This window comes from Colias eurytheme, chromosome 20, assembly GCF_061535395.1.
Source record: "Colias eurytheme isolate Ceu_HAF_F1 chromosome 20, ilColEury1 Martin Lab GWU primary, whole genome shotgun sequence".
NCBI lineage: Eukaryota > Metazoa > Arthropoda > Insecta > Lepidoptera > Pieridae > Colias > Colias eurytheme.
Genome location: NC_142999.1, coordinates 9,739,452 through 9,763,531, shown reverse-complemented (window position 1 = coordinate 9,763,531; position 24,080 = coordinate 9,739,452). Strand labels below are relative to the sequence as shown.

The 24,080-nt window shown below is 35.1% G+C and overlaps 3 protein-coding genes and 1 long non-coding RNA gene across 5 annotated transcripts in view; 2 read left to right on the top strand and 2 right to left on the bottom strand.

Annotated features, from left to right (window-relative positions):
- The first annotated feature begins 1,021 nt into the window (after window positions 1-1,021).
- On the top strand, window positions 1,022-2,656 carry LOC149899885 (B1 protein-like). Its single transcript, XM_090113925.1, has 4 exons — window positions 1,022-1,298; window positions 1,714-1,740; window positions 1,814-2,059; window positions 2,395-2,656. The coding sequence occupies exons 1-4, from the start codon at window positions 1,254-1,256 to the stop codon at window positions 2,530-2,532; spliced, it is 456 nt and encodes a 151-aa protein (XP_089970051.1). The 5' UTR covers window positions 1,022-1,253; the 3' UTR covers window positions 2,533-2,656.
- LOC149899884 (uncharacterized) lies at window positions 1,764-13,518 on the bottom strand. Its single transcript, XR_016457905.1, has 2 exons — window positions 13,454-13,518; window positions 1,764-2,023 (listed from the first exon to the last, which is right to left on the bottom strand). It is a non-coding gene; the product is annotated as an uncharacterized LOC149899884 (long non-coding RNA).
- On the top strand, window positions 3,774-22,667 carry LOC149899883 (uncharacterized). Of its 2 annotated transcripts, none has more exons than XM_090113922.1 (3): window positions 3,774-3,920; window positions 19,790-19,853; window positions 20,074-22,667. In XM_090113922.1, exons 1-3 carry the CDS (start codon window positions 3,878-3,880, stop codon window positions 21,998-22,000), a joined length of 2,034 nt encoding a protein of 677 aa, XP_089970048.1. In that variant the 5' UTR covers window positions 3,774-3,877; the 3' UTR covers window positions 22,001-22,667. The 2 variants fall into 2 exon arrangements, with proteins under 2 accessions (XP_089970048.1, XP_089970049.1); XM_090113923.1 differs by lacking the exon at window positions 3,774-3,920 and adding an exon at window positions 11,455-11,764.
- Window positions 22,581-24,080, bottom strand: part of LOC149899879 (transketolase) — a 28,059-nt gene continuing 26,559 nt past the window's right edge. Inside the window, exon 13 of the mRNA XM_090113924.1 lies at window positions 22,581-23,868. Within this exon, the coding sequence (XP_089970050.1) occupies window positions 23,696-23,868 (173 nt within the window). The 3' untranslated portion in view covers window positions 22,581-23,695. The remainder of the gene's footprint in view (window positions 23,869-24,080) is intronic.

Below are 24,080 nucleotides of genomic sequence, written 5' to 3'. Positions count from 1 at the left end.
CTCAGATAGGATAGGCTGTTGCGGTCAAAGATTAGCCACGCCTGTGAATCAGGTCCTTATGAGGTTTAACTTATCTGTTTCTGGCACACCCTAAATCCTGCGGACAACAAACATAGATCAAGCGCTTTAGCTACAACTTGATCAATGAGATCATCCATGATCATTGGACATTTACCAAATTATTATTAAGCTTTAACAAAGTAATAGTGGGTTTATAAAGCGCAGGCACAACTATAAAACCTAAATACTTATACCTAAATACTTATACCTAAGCTATGTAAAATTATCTATCATATTCAGGAGTTCAACACCCAAATTCTCCAAAAAGTGTTGAAGAGTTACTCCAAGACTAAATTCCAGAAGAAACAACGTCGTTGCTTTTCCATAGAGTTATTATAGGTAAATTAAAAGATACCTAATTTATTTATTTGCATTTATTATAAGTTTATAATTATTATACATATTACGTCGATATAAATAAATTAAACACGTCGAACAAATCATCCAACATAGAAACCTAACCTAGTATTAATTAGATCTATTTGTCTTTTTGGTAGGTATAAATGCATTAGACTGTAGACAAAGGTATGACGAGCGAATATTTGACGAATGATCAAATATCTCATCCGCCATTTACCTATTATTTACAAAATAAAGCGATTGTTGTCAATTTACCACATCCATTGCCCTCCTACCACGAGATACATTCATAATTAATTAATCATTTAATATTAATTTGTTCAACATAATTATTTTTTGGTTCTGGAATAGACATCTGGTAATTTATAAATTAGAATACCAACTGTAACATCGAAGTGTTTCTGGTATGTTAACCCATGTTCTCACGTTATAAACTAATATCTACTGAAACAGCATTGATAGATTCACAAGTATGTTTCCTTATTAACAATCTATATTTTTTCACTAACTTTAGGATAGAGTACTCAAATAATACACAACTACTATATTATAATACTTTAATTCAAAAATCACGTTTTAATAACACACATATGACCTACAGTTTCAGTTATTACCGCATTAGGATAATCCTGAAAAGGTAATTGATATGTGTAAATAAATAAATAAATTAATCGCAAACGCCAGCACATAGTACGGGGTCGAGCCATGTCGGACAGTGTATATGAGCGGTCTGGGCAGTGCCCGCGCGAGTACTCCTGCCGACGCTGCTACTGCTGCCGCTGGCTGCTCTGCTGCTTCTCCTGCCGCTGCGCCTGCCACAAGTACACGGACTGATGGATGCTGTACTAGCTCTGGTCGCGCTTGTTGCGGTGCAACAGGTCTTTGTTAATCTGTATTAATGTAGTGGATTGTTGTAGGTATTGCATAGTTCCTGCGATGTATCCTGATTAAACGAGTTTTAGAATTCAAATTATTATTATGTTATTATGTTTGGAAATTGTGAGGAAAGTAACTAGTTAGATACTCTTAAGAATGAGAAGGTTGAATTTTGACAATCACGCGATATGACTTTCTTTGCGATGTAACAACATTTGAAGAGCTTTTCTGAATAGAATTTGGCCATAATTGGATGATTTGGGAATTTGCATTATGAACAGTTGTTTGTAATGTGTGTGTTTGTAAATTTCAAATAAATTCATTTGTGCTACCTATACATATTTCCTTTGAGTCGAAACTTACATCAGTAAATATTTATAAACCTATTCAGAACTTAACTTAATTTTCTTTTTACAGGTAGCTGGAGATTGCAAGAATTGTGTAGTAAGTATGATAATGACATCCAATTCAATCATATCAAATTTTTATTCATTTTTTATATCATCATCCTTCACAGTCTCTAGGCAAGGAAGAGAAGGCGATGTTTCGCGCCCATTCTGAAGCGTGTCTCCCAGAGTCCCACGTGGAGCCGAAGCTTCTAGAAGCGATGCTTCGCGGGCAGCTGGTCGATGACCCGGCGCTCAGGAAGCACGTGTACTGCGTCCTGCTCAAGTGTAAGGTGATCGGGAAGGACGGCAAGATGCAGAAGGCGGCGGTGCTGGGCAAGCTGGCGGCAAGGAGCGATGGACGGAATGTTACTAAGGTTTGATATGGTTGCTACTGAAATTCAAACTCAAACTGAAATATTAATCTATTCCAGTAAACTTTTAGGCGTAACAAGTTACAATATTATTGGTTGATTGATTGATTGACTTATTTTCGGGCTATTATATTAATAGAAATGTCCGCGTTGATTATTCACGTTCACTTCATTTTGAATTCAGTGTTAATTCTCGTAAATTTGAGTCATTTTATTTATTTTGTAGAAATATAGAGTTAAAAAGAGTAAGAACTCAATGCATGATTATTATAAAATTCCTTTATTGCGAATTATAAGTTATAATTACCTACTCTACAATATCGGTTTGTTATATTTAGGTATTGGAGAGCTGTGCGGATCAACGCGGAGACAACCCAGAAGACCTAGCATGGAATCTCTTCCGTTGCGGCTACGACAAGAAAGCAGTGCTCTTCGACTACATGCCCATAGCCACAGATAACGATAGCTCAAGCTAATCGAACGTGTAGACACAACTTTATCACAATAATATGTTTTCTAAATTATACCAGTCTTCTTTTATTAACAACATTGTAACTTTTGTTGAGATGTATTTAAATAATTGTACTTTCCTATTTAATAAATAAAGCTTCTAACTAAAAATTTATGTTTGTTTTATTTTATTCCTTTATATTTAAATCGTCGAACGCATTTTAATATGTTCGCCAAGTTCGATGTATATATCCGCTTGTGGCATACCTATTTTTAATAAGAAATAACAAAAATTGAAAATATGCCATTTTATATACTAAAACTATAATAGCATTTGACCGCGGCTACACTCGCATCGTAAATGGAAATCTAAACCAGTCTTCATAAGTTCAAATTCAAAAAACTTGGTTTATCCGTTTAGGAAAAATTCAGTGAAAAGTACACACACATTTGAAAATAAGGATGTATCAATAAAATGGATCATGTAGTGTTATATAATGTACCTCCTATTACATCAGTTCGCACTTGGCTGGTTCTGATCCGGCGCATCCGCAAATGAAGTCATCGCCCATGAATGAATGCACTCAATGAAATTTTGACTCAATCTCTCGTTGAGATGCCTATTTACAATAGCTTTGTGTTAAGTGCATAGTACTAGAATGTCTTCATAGATTGTGTTGTAAGAATGTAAGCTACCTTTATTTTATAGTATCTTTTCGGTTCCTACACAACAACATAATTACTTCACTAACATCTAAACAGTATGAATATTACAATTATTGAATGCTACACGACTTAATCCTAGTTACATCGTTATTATTGCAATATATGTATGTATATTATGTAGTTTAAAGGCTTTATACAAAACAAATACTGAAGAGGCAATCAATGAAACGAATCTAGCCTTTAGTAGCTCAACAATATCTTTTCGTTTTCCACAACATTTTCATTGAACATATTTTAATTTTTACTACAAAATTTGAGAAAAATATTCGAACTCAGTGAAATCCGTAGGTAACTGTTACAGCCTACTTGATATTCAATAATTGTCTAGTTGCACTTAGCACACGTAAGTGTAAATTATGTTCGAAACAGCTTTATGATCTCATTGCAGGCTGTAGGCGGTGACCCACTGTGAGCCTGTGTGGAGCCTGTGTGGCAGTATGCTCGTAAGCCTGTGCCTAAACACATTACGGGTTGACATTGCGTTTCCCGCGCTTTCCGAATTGTTTATCTGTGCACTAAATCGTTTGGCGGGAATATAATAAAAAGTTTTATTGGTGACTATTTTTGATATTAATGAGTGGTAATTAGTTTAATGATATTATAAGTGTGTTTTTGTGAATTCGTTTAGTGAGGTTTGAATGTCTAATGTGTGGAAAACAAGCGAGGATTAGAGGAATAGTTATCGACGGTAAATAATATTTATAAATTATATCTAGTAATATTTATATATCATATAATATGGGTATTAGTATTGATTACATATTAAAGTGAAACTTTTATTACATCGTCTCAAACTTTTTGGTCTGTGTAGCGCATGTCGCGTGTATCGCAGCTGCCGAGTAGGTATACCTACTCGGCAGCCGACCGTCACGCGACATGCGCTACACAAAGCAGTGTTCGGAACCGTTCGAACAGTTTCACTTTTACCGTGGTTTCATAAAACCACACAACATTTTTTTATTATTATCTTAAATACTTAATCTTGCATTTATAGCGGAAAAGCTTCTAAATTGAGTCTGTACTCTGTATACGTGAAATGAATAATGTATATATGCTTAGTATATCGTACAATAAAGCTCTTGCATTATTTTAAGTTTTTATCTAGATAGGAATAACTAATTTTGAATTAATCTAAATTAATTTTAATATAAGTAGGTAATTATAATGCTAAAGCTAAGCACGCTCTATGTAATCATCCCTATATTTATTATAATTTATAGTTTTTTTTTACTGTCATGAACTTTTCTGCTCAGTGCCAGATATAATAAAATAATGCAAAAGCGATTAAATAAATGAATAATTATAAATGCGAAACTAACTCTATCCGTCTGTCTGCATGTCTCATCTTTCGCCCATACTACTGAACCGATTGGAATGAAATTTGTAGGTTAGGTATTAGGTAGGTAGGTTAGGTAGATAGTTATAGTTCGGTAAATAAGCGAAGTAGAGTGAACTGGTACCTACTAGGAAAACACGTATCATTTTAGACCAAATCCTAGCTTAAAATCAGACGAGATTGCGGTCAAGTGCTTTGTGCTTTGACAATAGTCAATAAAAAAATTTAACAAGCTGTACCCAATATTCTATTTGTGTAGCTCACTTCCAGCCCTAAAAATCGAAACGTTTGATGCAAAACTCTACATTTTTTTACGTAATCATTTTATATTATAATTTATATAAATCGATAGTCCACATGCGTACATACATCATATAAACGACAGTGTTATTGTCACGGCCTGTAGGCGTCACGGAGGCTGCACTTTTGGTGCGAACTTTGCGTCTATTCCGAACCTACATAACGCTTGGTACTCATTAATCATTTGCGCATTATTTATTGATAAAACACGATAAAGATAACCCAAAAAATATAGATACCGAAGATTAATAATTTTTATGAGGTAATGCTGAATCTTGAGTGTATGTACCTATGTATGTTTTGGGAAGATACATAAGATGGACATAATGTGTCAGCAATAAACATATAGGTACCTATTTATTATTATAAGATCGTAAATTGTTCTCAATGCGGGGATTTGTCCGTAAATAATATTAAAAAAGTAAGCAAAACTGTCTTGTTCAACATATTTTATGATCTCAAATATAGAGCAACTTGTATTCATTTTATAGACAACTCGTATATATACTTGACGCAGTGGATCATTTTAAAAAAAATGTTTAAATTAGCAAAAGTACTAAGTAGAGACTAATTTCGGTATAATTCAGTTACATATAATATCAATATACATTATTAATGAACTGTGTGTCCTGTGCCTATATATGTATTACAATTTATATCGAACCATTTCTTATGAATAACATATCAATAGCAGATAGTGTTGCAGTGTTGGCGGCTAATTAATTAATTGCTTGTAATTAATAGAGTGCTGACACTCCAATCTCCATTAAATACGACGTGTAATGAGCGTGGGTGTTCGGACCAAATTTGCCAATTTTCCGCCTCTTGGTTTATTTGAATACCTTAGTTAGTGTATAACATAAAAATAAAGCATATTTTCTAGCTACTTTTCACGGTTTGAGCCGGGACAAATGTCAGACCCAAGAAACTTTGAAGCGATTTTACTGTCGTAGGCCGGGGGAAATCTCGTACAGCTAATGTTTTTGCCTCTGACGGTCGAACAGTACCCTGGCATATTACATATCCTACATAATCACGACATGACAGTCGTCTTAAAAAATTGACATTGCACCCATTTTACGATTAACCCATACTTAGTTGCGTCTTTAATCACTAACTTTACTCTTCGCAAATGCTCTTCAGAAGTTTTAGTTTTAATAATAATGTCATCCATATACACTACTACAATTCCTTCACGTACCTATACGTTATTGATTATGTGCCATACCTCATACCTAGAGCGTATAATTGCTAATTATCGTTTTTGTGTGTATATACAGGGTGTCCCAGCAACGGTATACTAAGCCCCAAGGAGGTTATAGTTTTGCATACGCTGAGTACGTAAAAAATACTTATAAAATTCCAGACGAATTTTTTTGACAAATAGACGAATTCTCAAAACTCTATGTGTATACCCTAACAAGCAACCTGCTCAACTTTTCCACCCACACGTGAGCTATCATTTAAGATTGTGTTTTCATAGACAAAATGCTCACATTAGCGAAGCGGTATATGCCGGCTGCGCGAAGCTAGAGACGAAAACATGGATTTTAAGGAAAAATTAAGCAAAAAATTTTTGGCGTAATTTTGTTGTTTAAGTATTTTTTACGTGATCAGTGTATGCAAAACTACAAATCCCTTCGCGCTTAGTATACCATTAGTGGGACACCCTGTATATCGTCTTCAAGCCGATAAAATATATGGACTTGTATTTTTAATTTATCACACACTAGACGGCGCTAATGATAACTGAATCCTAAGTCTGAATCATTGCTCACTGGCTCTATAATATGATATCAGATATAATTAAAATATTAATAGGTTAATAGGCAATAAATATAGTACCTAGAGCGATCAATATATCGAATTTCATTATATACACGATCTATTTAAATTGAGTCCAGTTACTACTAGATACTAATTAATATTGCGCAGGTCAGAGCACTGCACTTTTGATTTCGCGCCAAAAATAATAAATCAAACCAAAGATAGCGACTCCCTTAAACGGGCAGAGACAATGGTCTACGGGGTATTAAAGATTATGGTAATATTGGTAATACGGAAATGGGTACGGCTCGTACTTAAATTATATTTTATATAGACCCCTAGAATGGTAGCGGACAGATTTGGTGTTATTATTGATTCTCGAACGAGATAATATGACAGTCATTTGAATGTGAATCAGATATGGCAATAAGGAAACTTCGATGGCAATATAATCATAACCCACTCGAAGTGAACGCGTTCCTTATTTGCACTTTGCAGGTACAGCGATGTTCAGTTTTATGGTTGTAATCTTGCTGTACCTAATGATTAGTTTTAAATTTGCCGATCAAAAATTATTTTTTCTTTATCAAGGCCATTGCAATTTGCAATGATGCATTCTCGGTTCCAAATTATATTTACATGATGTAAATATTGGACTCCAAAGTATGGAGAAGCTGCAAAAAAGTAGAATCATGTTATCATCATGGTAACATGATTCTACTTTTTTGCAGCTTCTCCATACTTCATCACCTATCAATCGTTCAACTTCTTACAGGCACAAAAGCCTCTAAACTTTCTCAATCCAGGGAATATATATATGCCCTTGATTGAACAAGACTGGTTCAGTGAAAGGTATATTTGCCTATAGATAATCTAGAACTTCATTTGCCTTGCGCAGCATTCGCGATACATGCAAGATAATCCGCCCTGACCAAAATGAACAAGAAACAATATCCCCGATTACACAATGGGCTTTAGGAAATTTCCCTATTCACTTATCACGGAACATCTGCCGAATCGGGTTCCATCTATGTAATAAAGTCTACACGCGTCAGATGGTCAATATTTTATCGTTTTTGTTATTATTTCCTTTTAGACGTGGTCTATATATGAAGACGATGAAGCACGTAGGCTGTTTGTCATGTTGAAGATGCCAAAACTTGGTCCCACGCGTCGCAAACATTACCATTTATACCTTTACTGCCATCTTTATTAAGATAATAAGATATTTTATTGTTGGTTTTATTGTTACCTTAATAATAATTAATAACTTATCACGATGTAGGGAAATATATAATGTTTTGTTTGGTTCATACACCCGTACAGTGTACACACATATTTTATTATGTTAACATATAAAAAACTTTTGCTCATACAATCTACATCTATCCTTCTTCTCTGTAATTGCAAATCATATTGAAACAAAACAATGAATACAAACTATGATACTTTGAAAACTCGTATGACTAGGATTCGGATTTCCTTATACAAAATAGGTATAGAAGATGGTATAGGTATAATTAGTGAAGTACTGAGAAGTAAGGAGCGCCGTTTTGGGCTAGGTCTATTTGCCGCGTGGGAGCGGGTCAGCGCACAGCTGTGGGTGGCTCCACTTCATCATTGCCAAGTGACAGATAAGCGACATGCACTTGCTGTCAAGATACGGAGTTGATCCAGATGGTACAATATTGATAATTGCAGTCGAGTTTAAGAATATAATAAAAAATGATGGAGTGTGAAATCACTACGAGGATGGATTTTACACATAGCATTAAAGAAATAAGCAAAAAGTGTACCTTTTTCTTTATTTTGTAGTCAGCTCATATTTTCCTCTCTTCATACTCCGAATTTACCTAACACCAAAGCATGCAGGAACGGAAGGCACATCAAATTCCTTACCTACCATATAGCCAAATTGTACTGAATATTATTTATCAATTTTTCAATACCAATGGGCGGGTATACAATCAATTAACCCAACTCAGTGAGTCGAGTGACACAACGTGGGTGCTCTTCTAATGGACAACTTTTTGTTCTAATCATCACACGGGGCTGTGGTCATTGATCTGTCATTACAATACCACTGCCCACACTGTGTACGAATTTTGAATGATGTTTATTGTTTTGTATTGTTCATAATCTACTTGACATGCTAATTGCTACAACTTATCAGCCATTTCGTTTTAACATACTTAATATGTTTATGATAAATTCCTCCATACTTTTTACATAACTTATTACAGAAAGATAACAGTAAATTAAAAATTTTAAAAATTGTAGTAAATTAAAAAAATGCTGCTAATTCACTAAAAAAAGATATTGCTAGTGCTAGTGACTATAGTGTAGTGCCGTAGTGGTAAGTGTACCGATGTTGATTGATTACAATAAAACATACGCTGAACTATTCATAGAGTTAGAGAAAGTATATAAAACATAATATTTCAAAGATTTTGTAAAACGTACTCTATCTAGAGTCTTATTTTAAATCCGGCATTCACACATCCTCCTACCAATTAACATTCAACAACCTTACTCGTATGACTTCATCAAGTACCCAATAAAATTGCAATTCCAATAACTGGCACAGTTCTGATATTAACCAAAGGTGTTGTGTCGCAATAGTAGCGATAAGGTGTTACAATAAAACCTACGCCAGCCGCCGATATGGTCGCTAACTCGTAGTTGGATGCAAATCGTGGGCCAAGGGACTGTTTATGCTAATACAATCGAGTTATGCATGGAAATAATTATGTTAAGGCTGCTTTCAACAGACTCTGAAATTGTAATACAGCATTGTATCGATATGAATCGGAGCTGACTTTTGCACGATTGGCTCAATTTTACATAATCGTGATTGTAATTAATTATAATAAATGATTAATGGTTACAATATTTTACCCATGTAAATTGTACCGACTTGTATTACCTATAATTTTTTCAGAGTATGTATATTAAGAAATGATACTGAATCGTGATTTTAATAAGGTATTTAGTATTTACGCTAATTGCTAATTTTCAAGTTGTCATCAACAGACCACAAAATATCTTGTAGATCAATTATGGTAAATAATAGCACTTATTAAGTTATTATTGCATACGAATATACGAATACAATAATGTAGGTACTTACTTTTGTGTCACTGACCACTGTGGTAAATATTGTGGTGGGAATAATAATTTTATTTTTTATAATACGTAATACATAATATTTTTCAAAGTAAAAAAAAGACGGGTTGCACTCCGGGAGTGCCGGCAGAAGTGAAAACTTGATTATTAACGTTCAGCATGTTTGATATTTTGGAATGGAATCTGTCTTACGCATGGAATATAAGGGCTAAAAAAAAAAATCCGTCTTACGCTTTTTCGATCAGGTCACGTGTCCTGACGCGAGTTTAAGATTTTATACCCAACGCCGCTAAAGAAGTTTTCACTTCAATAACTACTGTGTCAGAGTTTTAATCCAGAATTCAAAATGTAAAATTAATAGATATACCTACGCTATGAATCTTTTTCATAACTTAAAAGTTAACATACGAAAATATTATAAGAAGAAGCCTAGTACTATCACTAGTTACAAATTACAATCACGTCGATAAGTACTTCCAGAATTATATAACTACAATATTGAATATATTTTGCATAATATATTTTTATTATTATGTTATGATTTTGCGTTTAAATTAAAATTAAAAAGTGACGATGAAAATGTTAGTGAGCGCCCTAAGTAAGCGCTTATAATATTAATTGCCTCTCGCCAAGGTTATATTTGTATGCATAAGTGGGTGAGACTCGTTAATCTTTACATATTTTCTATTTAGATTTAGATTAGCTAGACTTCAGACAGGCTATTGGTATCGTTGCAAAAGCGCGACGTACTTCATAGTCATTATTTATTTCTAATTATAATGTAAATAAATGTAGTTAACTCTTTAAAATTTTTAACTTCTTGTGAACCGAAATGATTAAAAACATTCTCGAAATTCATTCAAAAACCATACAATAAATAAGAACCAAAACAAGACTTATTGAACTGAATTGGTTTTATTGGGTACCTTAACTAAAGCAAAATACCTACATAATAAAAAAATAATAGAGCGACTGAAGGATAGTCTGCATAAAACGAATCTTTTATGACGCATGCAATATATTTAAATTTTATTTATGTACGGACATTACTTGTTTATATTTTATTTACCCGTTGCCACTGAAAACGCATATTAAGCAGAAATTTATTGCAACACAGTGTAATTTTTCCGCGGTCGTATGACTAATGTGCGGTTCGAGTCAAAAATAAACTTTTTAACTCATCGTCATAATTATGCAATTATTCCCACAAATAATGCAGAAATATGAAATCATGGCATCGACGGTTTTAATCTTGATACTTACGTAATTTTACTTTAAAAATGAAACTTCTTAATTTTGGCACGATTTTTAAACGGTATCACGTGTGCAAAATGAAATTCTAGCGCCGTTTCGCGCCAAAAGAGTGACGTGTGAGTGCAGCGGGCCGGGAGCGGGGCGGGCGGCGCGCGAGCGGTGTAATGTAAACGCGCGTCCATATATGGCAAGCGCGCAGGTAACGCATCCCGGCGAGACCCGCCCGAATTAGCCCAACGCAAGCCGATACATAACCAAATGCGAGTTCGCGGCTGCCAAATACGGCACGAATCTCGAGTTTCTCTGGCACGGCACCAGCCTCCGCGAAACTCTCTATTCCCGTCTAATGCTCGTGAAAAAACACGTAAAAACGCATTTATTTCTGTAGCGAGCGGCCTCTAAATTTAGGCCGTATGGAAACCGAAAGCAATAGCGATTTTGGTCGGCTTGTCTGAATATAGATTAGTGTGCGTCGCGCGCGAGTCCCGGCTCGGCGTTGATAAGCGTGCATCGCGCATCGGTGCATCTCCCCTGGCGTCGCGACTGGCGCTCCATGCTGCCAGAGGGCGCAGGTACACCCTCACCACCCTCACCACCGCCCTCACGCATGTGCGCGCCACTAATCACCATTCTCAAGTGAAAACTGAAAAGCCATTCCGTGATTTTGATTGAAAGTGCACCGCGTCGCAGTTATCGAGCTGATAACATCGCGATAACAAAACAACGTGCTACTGTGATTACACTTAACTGTACGTGGACAATACTTTTTAATTTAATTCTATTGAGTTCTAACAATTATTGAATTGACTTTCAATTGAATTCACTATAGTGATGTGTGAATATAATTATATTCTTTATTTTATTAAATAACAACAAATATATAACGAATGTTTATTTAATCTGTAATCAATTGATTAAATAATTAATTAATCATTCATTAAATAATAATAACTAATAATTTAAATGTGCAATCAATGTATGCAGGATTTTTATGACATTAAAATGCCAATAAGTTATTACAATAAATGAAGACTAAGTAACCCATAATATAACCATGACTGTTTGTAATGATATGGTGATAAGTAAGGATTAACATTTTGCCACAGTATTACATAAGTTAAATTGTTGGAAGGTGAATGAGACAAAATGCTTCGTGCGAATTTACAAAATCGAATTTATTTAAAGTAGGTATTGCCCATTCACAAACGTAATTATTTAACCAAACCAATCTGTTAAATAGGCAAGTATTGAGAAAGCGAAATGTTGATATGTACTCACTAATAAGAACCCGTTTCTAAATGGCAGATTTGTCAATTGAAAGAATTACTAGTAAAACAAATGAAGGATAAACAGTAATGTGTGTCATATTGTGAAATTGTGTGCACAAGTCATTACGCCGGAAAGCTATTGCGGCAAATTAAGAAAAGCACCTAGCCGCTGCTCAAATAAGGCGGGTGTCAAATTGTCTCAAATAATGCTAATTTTACGTATTTGGCTTGTGTTCTGTGGCCTTTATTAAACTGATATTGGAAAATATGAGACTGTTCCTTTCAGTTTAAAGTAAGAATGATGGTGTATTTCTAAAATATAGTTGCTTGTATAATCAATAACATTATCATTCTTAGATAACTTAGGTAGCAAATTACCGTCATATTCTCTACTTTATAATAATTTTAGGGTATCATTATTTTATTAACTTGTCTCAATTAAAAGTAATACGTAACTAAGCATCTTGAGTCAACGTTAACGGTTTTTACCTAACGGTTTTCGTATAGTTTACGGAAAATAATAGCAACGTACATGAATCATGCAACATAAAGTGTGTCTATTTTCCTTACAGTACCTAAACGTAACAAAACCGAAGGATTGTTACCGCGCGTAATGTTATCAGCGAACATCGGTCATGAGGTTATCGGTGACATAAGCGCACACCCACGTTACACTTGCATTATAATTAAAAATATAACGTATGTACTTTATAAACTTTTAATTCAATTCTCATAAAATTTTGTTGTGATTTTTGTATTTTCAAAATGTCCTCGATTTTTCTGACGCATTGTGTTTATTTTCATATTAATGACATAAGAGTAATAAAATTTAATAAGGGCTACGCCTACTGATGGGCTGATTATTGCTCACAATAGAGTTTTTTTATTCATCAAAACTTCTCACATTTACACTGTAACAATGCGATACTAAAGTGGTCTAATTATTAATTTTACACATTCGTAAAAAATACCTGATATGAACGCTACAATTTCATTAAAAAATCTTTTTTTGCATAGAGTCTATCAGCATTCAGCAGCGTCTATTAGTCTATCTAGCGAGTGCCTAGAGTTTACAAGTTACAGAGTAAAACATAGTTAGATGAAGTCATTAAAATACTGAATCAAAGTGATGTTGTTGCGTGTTAAATCATTGTTTGTTATTATATTTACCTCAGAGCTACCCACGCGCAGCTGTGCAACCGGATCTAATACTGCACTATATCAATGTGAATTCGATAGACTTGAGCGAAAGTTGCATACGTTTTATTTTATGCATATTGCATGTATCGGTTTACAGTATGGTTGTCGCGTCAAATTTTTTTAGAGATAAAGCTTTTTAGGTAAAATCTAAGACATGTAAAAGTTGGGAAAAAAAAAACTGGTAAAAAGTTTAAGCGAGATAGAAAAATCGATTCTCAAGTGAATTCCTGAAACTATTCATTTAATGTCAAATTATTTCGTCTTCCTGAAACTGTTAAATCATTTTGAGGTTCTTAAATAAATTAAAGAACTAGAAATAACCAACGTAGAGACACGTATATTGCGATTGACGTCATTCAATTGACTTGTTTTCAAAGAATGTCGCTGTATTTAATTTTCTATGAATATGCGGATTCTATTTGACGTAAACAATGTTCGAAATAAACCACAAATAAACAGCTCAATTTGACAATATTTGAATTGTTCCAAAGATATATTTCCGCGTGTTGGCAGCCCTAGCTCGCCGACCTACGCATCTTATGATTCATGTAAATAAATTCATTCTCTTTGCACCAAATAAGGATGTTATTAAAATTCCATGTATGTTTATTTGTCTATTGTAATAATCGATTCTTAGCCGCTGCTTTATTTAGTTTTGCGAAAACGGAAGCTATTGGTTATAATTTAGTACCTACACAGTGCGGCGGCTTTCAGACATACTTTATGATAAAATTACTTTTATTTTAGGTTTTTATGGTAAGGTTATTGGTTATAGAAATTACACACAAACACACAACGCGTTACTCGACCTTACCTTATTGTAAATAATAATGCGTAATGCGTTGTTTAAATTCGATAGAGATCAGCCTCTAGCTATAATTGTCTAAAAGGGAACAGTATGCAGCGCGTAGGTTTGACCGTTGTGCCTATTTTCGTATCAACTATCAGCCAACTTAGTCTCAGTTAGCCAATCAGTATTAGTTCATTTTCAGTGGCTCTCCATACAAGGTTAGAATGATATTCATTTAAATTTTCTGTCAAAAACTGGGTGTTATGCAATATTCTTAGTACAAAGTAGCCACATTCGAATAATCAATATTCTTTGGATTGTAGGTACTTTAGCGGAAAGGACATGACACACACTTATTATTGAAATATCTAATAAACAATTAATGCAATAATTAAAACATGTTAGTATGTTTTAATTTATACGTAATTTCACTCAATAATTCATTCTAATCGAACTCTACCTACTTATGTGCCTATAGTAGAGTTATGCGATAGGTAAATATACATCCCAAACAATCATTCGAAGGCCTTTTGACACATAGAGCAAAACAAAACGTACAGCAATTTAGTAACGTATTTTAAAAAGTTCATTGAAATCCTGAAAAGTGTAACACATCCATAGGGAGCGTGTGACGTCACAGCTCCGTCTGGCCGGTAGCCAGCTCATACGTAACTCGTGAACTCGGCATGGCAGATGTAAATATCATTATCTCACATAGTTTTTGGTTATCGACTTCTCAGCTCATAACTAATTGATGCATTTACCAAATACCTAGTTAATTTTCAAATATGAAATGTTGATCTTATCGAATTAGATTGCTATTAAACGAGAAATAAACTCAGGATATTATTTTCCCACCACTTTATAATGATAATATATAGAGTGCTGATTAAATGATAATATAGAGACAAGAGTGCTGCGACTGGAACTTAGTACTATTTAGGAATTTAGGCGAATATTTCGGTAATTCTGATCCACTGATCCTTACTCAACTACAAGCTCTACATTTGGAAAAGGGCTTCCGACGGACGCAAGAATAGAGCTGTTTACACGAATATTATGAACTTATTAATAACATCCGAACACTTCGGAGAAACTACGAATTAGGACATGGGGCTTCATGAATTTAGCAAAAACATGTTCTATATTATATTATTAAATAAATCAATTATAATTATATAGGTACCCCGTACCAAATTAAATAAATGAAGTTATTATTAAATAAAATAAAAATTATTACTTTATCAAATCAAATCAAATCTCGAATTCTTGTTGAATGCGGAAATATGTTAAACCAGTAAACATGTGATAAGGTTTGAAAAAAATTGGATATAAAAGAATCAATTAAAGAAGTACCAGGTAAAATGGGAGAGATTTGTACACACTGCTTCGCAGTGTGGTGATTCATAATTATTTTTGTATCGGATACGAGCGCGTAATATTTGCCCATAATTTAATATGGACCGACCACCCACTGAGATAAACTATATACTATATACTTTTATGTTGCTGTAAGAGTTATTTTAATAACGTAGTTACCTAATTATAGTTTGAAATGTACCTAATGATTAGTTTGGGCTAAATTATCGGATATATATTTATCGTTAGAAAGTAGATATAAATATAAGTAATAACTATCAAAATATCACATATAGTGATGACAATCGCATCTTCGAGAACTTATCAGAAAATGTTTAGGAGCTGACTGCTCAATAAATAATTTTATCGATTAATATCGATAAAATTACATTAATATGTAATAATAGATGTACCTATATTATTACTTATTATAACATATTACGTGGCAGGTGATTCACGGGCTATCCGTGACGTATTGATGCGTAGGTGTGTTGCGGCTTCGTGGTTTGCAATTAACGAAATGTGTAATATTTATGTGACGTTACAGTACTACAATTTCTTCCTATAAGGATAAAGTATACATATAATATGGAAAATATTTTGACTTACAGAGAAATATTAAATTATGTATGTATATGTACTTGTACTTAATTACGTCTTGTACACACAAGTTGTTAATTAACAATTGTAGAGTGGACGTATTATGTAATAAATAGGTACATGACTAGTTGACTTTTAGTACCTACACGTAAAAGTTTTACAAAAGTGCTGACTGAGTGACTTTAAATATTTATAGGTACTGTGGTTCTAGTTTATTGATTCCCACGGTAAATACTTACTCTATGTTTTCGATTTTTGTGACTGTTCAGTAAGTTTTATTTTCTATTTTGCATACAAATGCAGAGAAGATCGGGGTATTTAGAAGGTAGATAATAATATTAACAATAAAGTTCACCAAGGGTTTTCATAATTTTGTAAGTCAAACTATACCATAGTCATGTATTATCGTAGTAAGAACGAATGAAATATTCTCTGTATTCCTCAATTATCAATAAGAAAAGTTTCGTAACTATGTCCGTATACTTGGTAACGGACGTAAGTATATTTTTTCTATATTCCTCCCTTATCACAAAGGATTTCGTAACTATTGTAACTAAGTCCCAAGTGTATGTGCGTGCGAGCGCGTATTGACGCATTGCGAAAGACGCAGCCGCGCGTATTTCTGTCGGCCGCTCGAGTTTCACGGCTTCCCGATTCGGACACACTGACTCAATGACACACAGCTTATTTGGCCTGCATTATGACCTAATAACGATTAATTCGGGAATCATTTTTATTAGCTCTAAAATAGCGTAAATCCAATATGGTATAATTAAATGACATTAAGTGACATATCACACTAGCGGATTGCGAGCGGTTTCAAAGCGGAGCGGGTGCGCAACGAATACGTTGCGGTTGCGCAGCGAATTCGTTGCGGACGCGTGGCAGATGCGCAACGTTTACGTCGCAGTCATGTACACTCATTAACAAAATGGAATCCGTGCTGGTTGTTACTTATAACTTGTGATAGTATAATAATTATGAGATCATTATTTTTTACGAGTTTCATAACATGTTAATGTTTAGGGTATTGTTTTATCTATTAAATCTTGGTCGAAATGCAATCAGATAACTTAATTGCTCATTAAGAAAGTTCATTAGTGAAATAAATGTTAAAGCTCCTTAACTAAAACAGGGCTATCTTATTATTAGATAAATAGCAGTGAATAGAAAATTTTATCAAGCAACCAGCAACTCACTATCACTTTGCTCATAATTAGGTTCACAAAATCTCTTTATAACATACGTTGCTATGGGAGAGATTATACTGGTCAGTCGTTACATACTTTTGGAATGTATGGTACATTCTAAAAGTCCTAGTAATTCAATTTTATAGCACCTTTTTTTAACAACTCCAGTTGTTATTACATCTTTAGTTAACTGTTAAGTAAGTGCATTTCCACAGTACGGTTAAAAAATTGAGTGCTACAGAAACGATGGAAATATTGAATGGAAGTTAGGCAAGGCGGAAGGGCTGGCTTTTGTGCGAGAGTATACAAAATGACGCGTCCGCAACGAATTCGCTGCGCAACCGCGGCGTGTTCGTTGCGCGCCCGCAACGTATTCGTTGCGCACCCGCTCCGCTTTGAAACCGCTCGCAATCCGCTAGTGTGATATGTCACTAACTTTTCTTAACAATTATTAATGTAAATATCGATATTATGAGATTTCATCGGCATGTTAGACCTACCAGCCTTTATTATTCTTTATTTTATTTATTTACTTTAAAGTAATTTGTGTTTTGTTTCACAAATTCCAAATTATTTACTACCTATAATTGTACAAATAAATGAAACATGATGCAATCGTTTTGAAAATTCACTGAAAATGCATTGTGTTCAATGCTTCGTTTCGTAATTATTATGAATTAAGTCATGTTTGAATTCGTTTTTTGTTTGCAAATTACAATGGTTCGATAGAATATTAGATTCGTTATGACTAACAGTTAATCTATACATATAATAAATCTGTAGAAGGGACAATTCTGTACATTGAAAATATTGAAAAAATAAATAGCAGGGGGTGTTACTGGATCGATACCAAACCCAAATATGTGATTAAAAAAATTTTTGTCTGTCTGTCTGTCTGTCTGTCTGTCTGTCTGTCTGTCTGTATGTTCAGGCATCACGTAAAAACTAACGGTTCGATTTCGATGAAACTTGGTATAATTATACCTTATTATCCTCGGCGTAAAATAGGATACTTTTTATCCTGGAAAAATACGTAAAAAAAATTAATATCAATTTTTCAGTTTTATCCATAGACGTTGTTCTGTAGAACCGCGAACACACGTTGCGTATTATTATAGGCCTAGCCGTATTTGGGTCCAATAGATATTTATAAGATGTCATTGTCAGAGTTACTCAAAATGGAGAAATAAACCATCCACGCGAAGACCGACATCCGCGCGGACGGAGTCGCGGGCGGAAGCTAGTCTATACTTATAATAAATCTGTAGAGAGGCCAATTCTGTACATGAAATATATTTAAAAAAAAACTATGAAGGGGTGATAAGGGATCGCTACTGATGCCAAAAATGCAATCAGTAAAATTTTTGTCTGTCTGTCTGTCTGTCTGTCTGTATATTCGTTATAGAAACAAAAACTACACGACGGATTTTAACCAAATTTGGCACAATTATTCTTCATACTCCTGGGCAGGTTATAGTAAAAGAATCATGTAAATCGGTGTAGAAACACCAAAGTTATACATGAAATACGCTATAAGTCATCGCGCGTGAATACAGAATCATGCCATAAGGATTATTTTTGTGTATCAGTTGCGCGTTCGACGCGCTTCGCGGCGGGAGCTATAAAAAGGCGGCGGGTCTGCACCCGTTTTGCGTTGTCACGGCATCACGTGTGAACGGCTGAACCGATTTCGATAATTCTTTTCTATTATATTCCTTGAAGTACGAGGATGGTTCTTATGTAGAGAAAACGTAAATATGTTCCACGGGCGAAGCCGGGGCGGACCGCTAGTTATAGAATATGGTGTCAATATATTTACTCGGCTGCGGATTAAATGCCGTCTAGCACGTCGCTTTATTATTGTTTCCATTTTCATTGGAGTGCTTCGGTTTCCTTTTATTTTGAGATTATTTAAAGATTTTATAAATAGATTGACGCTCTTAGTTTCCTATTTATTTTACGATAGATCACATGAGACGATTTTTTTATAACGTTAAAGTTAATTAATAGATATAGAATAGAAGAATAGGTATTTAGTATCGGAGTATCGGACTACTTACTTATTAGTCTTCCCTCATATTCTCTCAGTTATTATAGCTAGCGTTTCAAATTTTCACTCAAATCGGTTCAATTGTTTAGGCGTGAAGAGGCAGACAGACAGAGTTACTTTAGCGTTTATAATGTTAGTTCGGATATAACACTGTGTGATATTATAGATGTAGAAAATACTCTAGGTAGTTCATTATTAATAAGCATGTCAGCTACTCATCTAGGAATTACTTATGAAATAATTATTTATTTTGTAATCTAATGAAAATATGTTTAGCTCCTACATTATAAGCTAAAAGTGATGGTATTTTGTTTCAGAAGTAATGCGTCGCGCGGCGTGCGGCGACGTGTGTCCTGCGCCGGCGCCGCAACCGACCAATAGGTAATATTACTCATATACCTACACTTAAATCATTACTTACCATTATCTATAAGAGGTGACAACACCATTCATTTTGAAGGAAAACATTTATTGAATAAGAAATAATTTAATTGTTGGAATTTATAAATATTTGAAAATAAAATTAAAAATAACAAGTCAGATTGTGTTAGTCATTTCCTTGTCATTTCATTGTATTTAAAAACACTTTCTTCTATTACAGGTCATCGGAAAACAAGGAGTTACTTCGCCAGCAATTACTGTCAGCTAACAAAGAACGTAGCGACAAGTCGGAGCCGAAGGTGAAGCAAGCTCGCAACCGGCAGAAGAACCGCTGGAAGCTGAAGTTCCACCACCAGGCGCTGCCGCAGGAGTACCTCGACCACTATGAGCAGAGCCTCCAGAAAACTGCACCCAAGAAGAAACCACAAGAGAAGCCGAAAGATCAAAACAGTGACGTAAACATCACTAGTGAAGCCTTCAAACTGTGGGCACAACGCCTCGCCGGTGCTCAAAACGAAACGCTAACCGTTCCGCAAGCCCCCGTCAATATGGTGGCGAAATTGAAGGAAGAAAAGAAAAAGAAACAACCCACCATCACCCCTAGCAAAATAATGACATACGAGGACTTGCCCTACATGGGAGAAATGACGCTCAACAACTCTAAGCCGCGACGCGGAAGGAAACCTAAAAAAGCTGATATTTGCCACCTAATCTATGAAAATTACGGCACAGTTGTACCGGGCCAACCTACGCCCCAGGATAAACTGAATTCAAATGCGTGCCAGTCGCTCAGAAACACCGATACGCCTGTCAACACGTCCAAAACTGATTTACAGAATAAAATAATATCCAGTTTATTAGAACGGAAGCTGTCTCAAGAAAATAAACGAAGGTTAGAGAACCCGTCGCCCCCGCGGTTCCTGAGCCCGGACGAGCCGATGCCGGCGGCGCCGCTCACTGCGGCCGGCCCGCTGCACAGCGACGACGAACCGCTCAACCTGTGCATCAGAGACTTGCACGACCTCAAGATACAAATACAGAAGAAATTCGGCAACATTTACACATCTACGCCAGAAATAAAAACGGAGATTGAAGATTCTGAGCTGGAGAGTGTTAAAAGTGAACAGCCGAATGCTATATCTGTGATTCAAAGGAACACGAACGTGCCGCACACGGCCAGCAGCTCGCCCGACCTCTCGCACCAAACGAGAAACATTTCACCGACATTGTCTGAACCGGCACAGTCGACCACTAACACAGAAGATGACAAGTTCCCCGGATACGTGTACTGGCCAAATGCTGGTATTTACATGCACCCTCTTGCTTTGCAAACGCAATTATTATACTACCAAAGGTTAGCCGCCGCTGGACAGTTACCGCTTAATCAAGAAAAGGATAAAGTAACGCAGTCTAGCACGAGCCCCGTAGAAACCGTGCTAGATGACAATAAAAATAAACTCGTCCTGAAACAGCTGTCAGAATTACTAGATCCTAAAGTTATCAAACAAGCGGAAGAAACGAAAAGTCCAGAACCTTCGAAGAAGCGCGCTTCGCCGAACCCAGTTCAGGCGCCAGTAAAGAGAAAACGATCAGCAATCTTCATCCCGCCGATGCCTGCTAAAAATAATTCTTCCACCCCGACCACCGAAGTCAGCATCTGCAAGTTCAAATTCACAGGCGGTTCGAAACCGTCGTTACAAGAAAAGAAAATGCTGTCCGTAGACTCGGGCGGGAACTTCAGGTATTACAGTGGAACAGGCAGCAAGGGAAGCAAAGGGTACGATTACATTCAAAAGAATAACGAGGAGCGAATCACATCGCTCGACCCGGCGCCGACTCTACCGCTATCGGACGCTCAGAACGGCTTAGTTTTAAAAGATGAGTTGAACAAGAAAAAGAGAAAATCTAGACGGACGCTGCAACGGGAAAAGTTGGAGCAAACGTTCAAAGAAAAGGGCTTTCTGATACAAACGCAACAGCTGCAGTCCGCGGAGGGCGCTACGTACTGCAAATTCAGACAACTACGGAAGTTTACCAGATATCTATTTAGAAGTTGGAAGGATTACCTTCCGGGGGAATTAAATGAAAGACCAGCGGAAAGTGTGGACACTCCCCCCACTAATGATAGTGTAACGGAGTGGGGATGAACAATTAATCTAGTTTGAATTCTGAACTAAAACCAAAGACGTTCGCTAAGTGTTCGCTAGCGAACGAATGCATTTATAACAATCGCCTTTAGTGAGATTTATTGAAAATCGTGTTTCCGTCCAATTCAGATTTTGTGTGTTGTGTCGTGTAATTTATTAAGAAATGCTGTTGATTAGATAAAATAAGGAGCTGTTTGGTGCTATTTAATATACCTAATATTTAATAAGAAAATCAATTTAAGATTTAAATCACAAATTGTAATTGTTTAATATTATTTTAGCATGTTAACTTGCCAGTATTGAAATATATATTTTTTACTAAGAATGTTCAAACTATAATATAGTACCAAAAATTGAGAACAATTTGTGTAACAGTACATATTATAATTTATAATGTATATAATTTAAAACCACTAACGCAACTAGTCAATAATAATTCTATTCATTAAGCCAAGTGTGGGTTGTGTAATTGCCTCGTTGCCTTATATTTTAATAAATAATGTACATAAGAACGAGTTATTCTAGTCATAATGTTAAGTTGTTCGTTAACGGAGTTTATGTAAAATGAAATAAAACAATGTTCTATTTGATATAAATTTATTAAAAACAATGTGCTTTACAAAGCAAATGCAACAGGAATGTATGACCAATAAACATTTTAACTCAATTTATTTGTGCTTTATTGTTCTCACGGAAACCCGCCTTATACATAAAAAAGAAAAAAACGATCAAATAAACAATAAATTGGTCCCAAATTACATCTTATAGCAATCAAATATAAGTATTGGAACGTAATCAAATATAGGGAAAGTATCAAAAATGCACAACCGATTATTGGCATATAACAGCGTTTACAAAACTATTTGATATGAATAAAAAAAAACACAAAATTGACAACAATGTGCGACAGACAGACCGACACGTATATATAGCTTACAACTACCCTCAAAAACCGTTTCAAAAGGCAATTTCCATATAAAATGATATAAACATACATTTGTAACAATAATTATAACAACTAATGTATAAAAATACGCGCTCTGGTTCCATAGAGGAATGTAGAGGAATGTGCTGATTCTCTATGGTTACAAATTTAACAGGAACGTAGGTTACAGTTAGACATTGCACTTTTAAATATAAGACATATTATAGCTCTATTTTTTAAGCTACGTTCGAGACAAGTAATTACGCTTATAGCGTTAGGATTATTTCTTAAACTATTCCATTACAAAAATATAAGGGCACGGTTTTGACTGGTTTCTGTTTAGTTAACACCTTCCCCTTTTCTATTTCTCTTAAATCACTAAGTGCACTTTATATAAGGAACGTTAAATCCCCCCATTTCTATATATTATATGTTATTCTTTTTTGTAATCATCCCCTCCCCTGTTTTTTGTTACATTACAAAATCCTTATGTATGTCGGTTTGTGTTTATGTTTATACGTCTGTACTGTGTACGATACTATGTGTGTGTGCTCATTTCTATGTATTTGCGTGTGCGTCCGTTTCTGAATGTTTCTTTGTGTGTGTCTGTACATTTGAATATATCAGACGTTGCGTGTATTTATGTCCAGTTCTGTATGTATAACCTTTATATATATTTCTTTATGTCTGTGTATCCGTGTATCTATCATTCCTGTATTCGTTTCTATGTGTTTAGAAAGCCATATTTAGGGGAGGGGGTTTTATTGTTCTTAAACGCTCAATATTTTCTTAGCAGCGGTCACAATATGCGGAGCAGATATGCCATATTTGTCCAACAAGGCTTGTGGCGGCCCGGAGCGAGGCACTTCGCGGACACACAAGTGCTGCACTATGACATTACGCTCTAGGGCTAAAGCTGACAGTACTGCTTCGCCGATACCACCTGCGGGGAAAAATTGTTTATTTAATTTCTTTATATGGCAATGGAAACTTATTATACAGAAGGAATGAAGTAAACACGTGATTTTAAAATTTAAATTTATAGGACTAACTGACGTCCATGAAAGTTATTAAATGCTTAAAAACTTGCAATAGTATAATGTTTTCGATAAGATAATATTTTTTACTTCAATATTACCTAACATTTTCCTAAAC

Bases quoted from the DNA above. Each gene is read 5' to 3' on its own strand.
- LOC149899885 (XM_090113925.1), top strand. From the start codon at position 1,254: ATGGATGCTGTACTAGCTCTGGTCGCGCTTGTTGCGGTGCAACAG. The intron at 1,299-1,713 runs GTCTTTGTTAAT...TTCTTTTTACAG, and splicing joins CGCTTGTTGCGGTGCAACAG to GTAGCTGGAGATTGCAAGAA. The intron at 1,741-1,813 runs GTAAGTATGATA...CATCCTTCACAG, and splicing joins GAGATTGCAAGAATTGTGTA to TCTCTAGGCAAGGAAGAGAA.
- LOC149899883 (XM_090113922.1), top strand. From the start codon at position 3,878: ATGTGTGGAAAACAAGCGAGGATTAGAGGAATAGTTATCGACG. The intron at 3,921-19,789 runs GTAAATAATATT...ATTTTGTTTCAG, and splicing joins TAGAGGAATAGTTATCGACG to AAGTAATGCGTCGCGCGGCG. The intron at 19,854-20,073 runs GTAATATTACTC...CTTCTATTACAG, and splicing joins GCGCCGCAACCGACCAATAG to GTCATCGGAAAACAAGGAGT.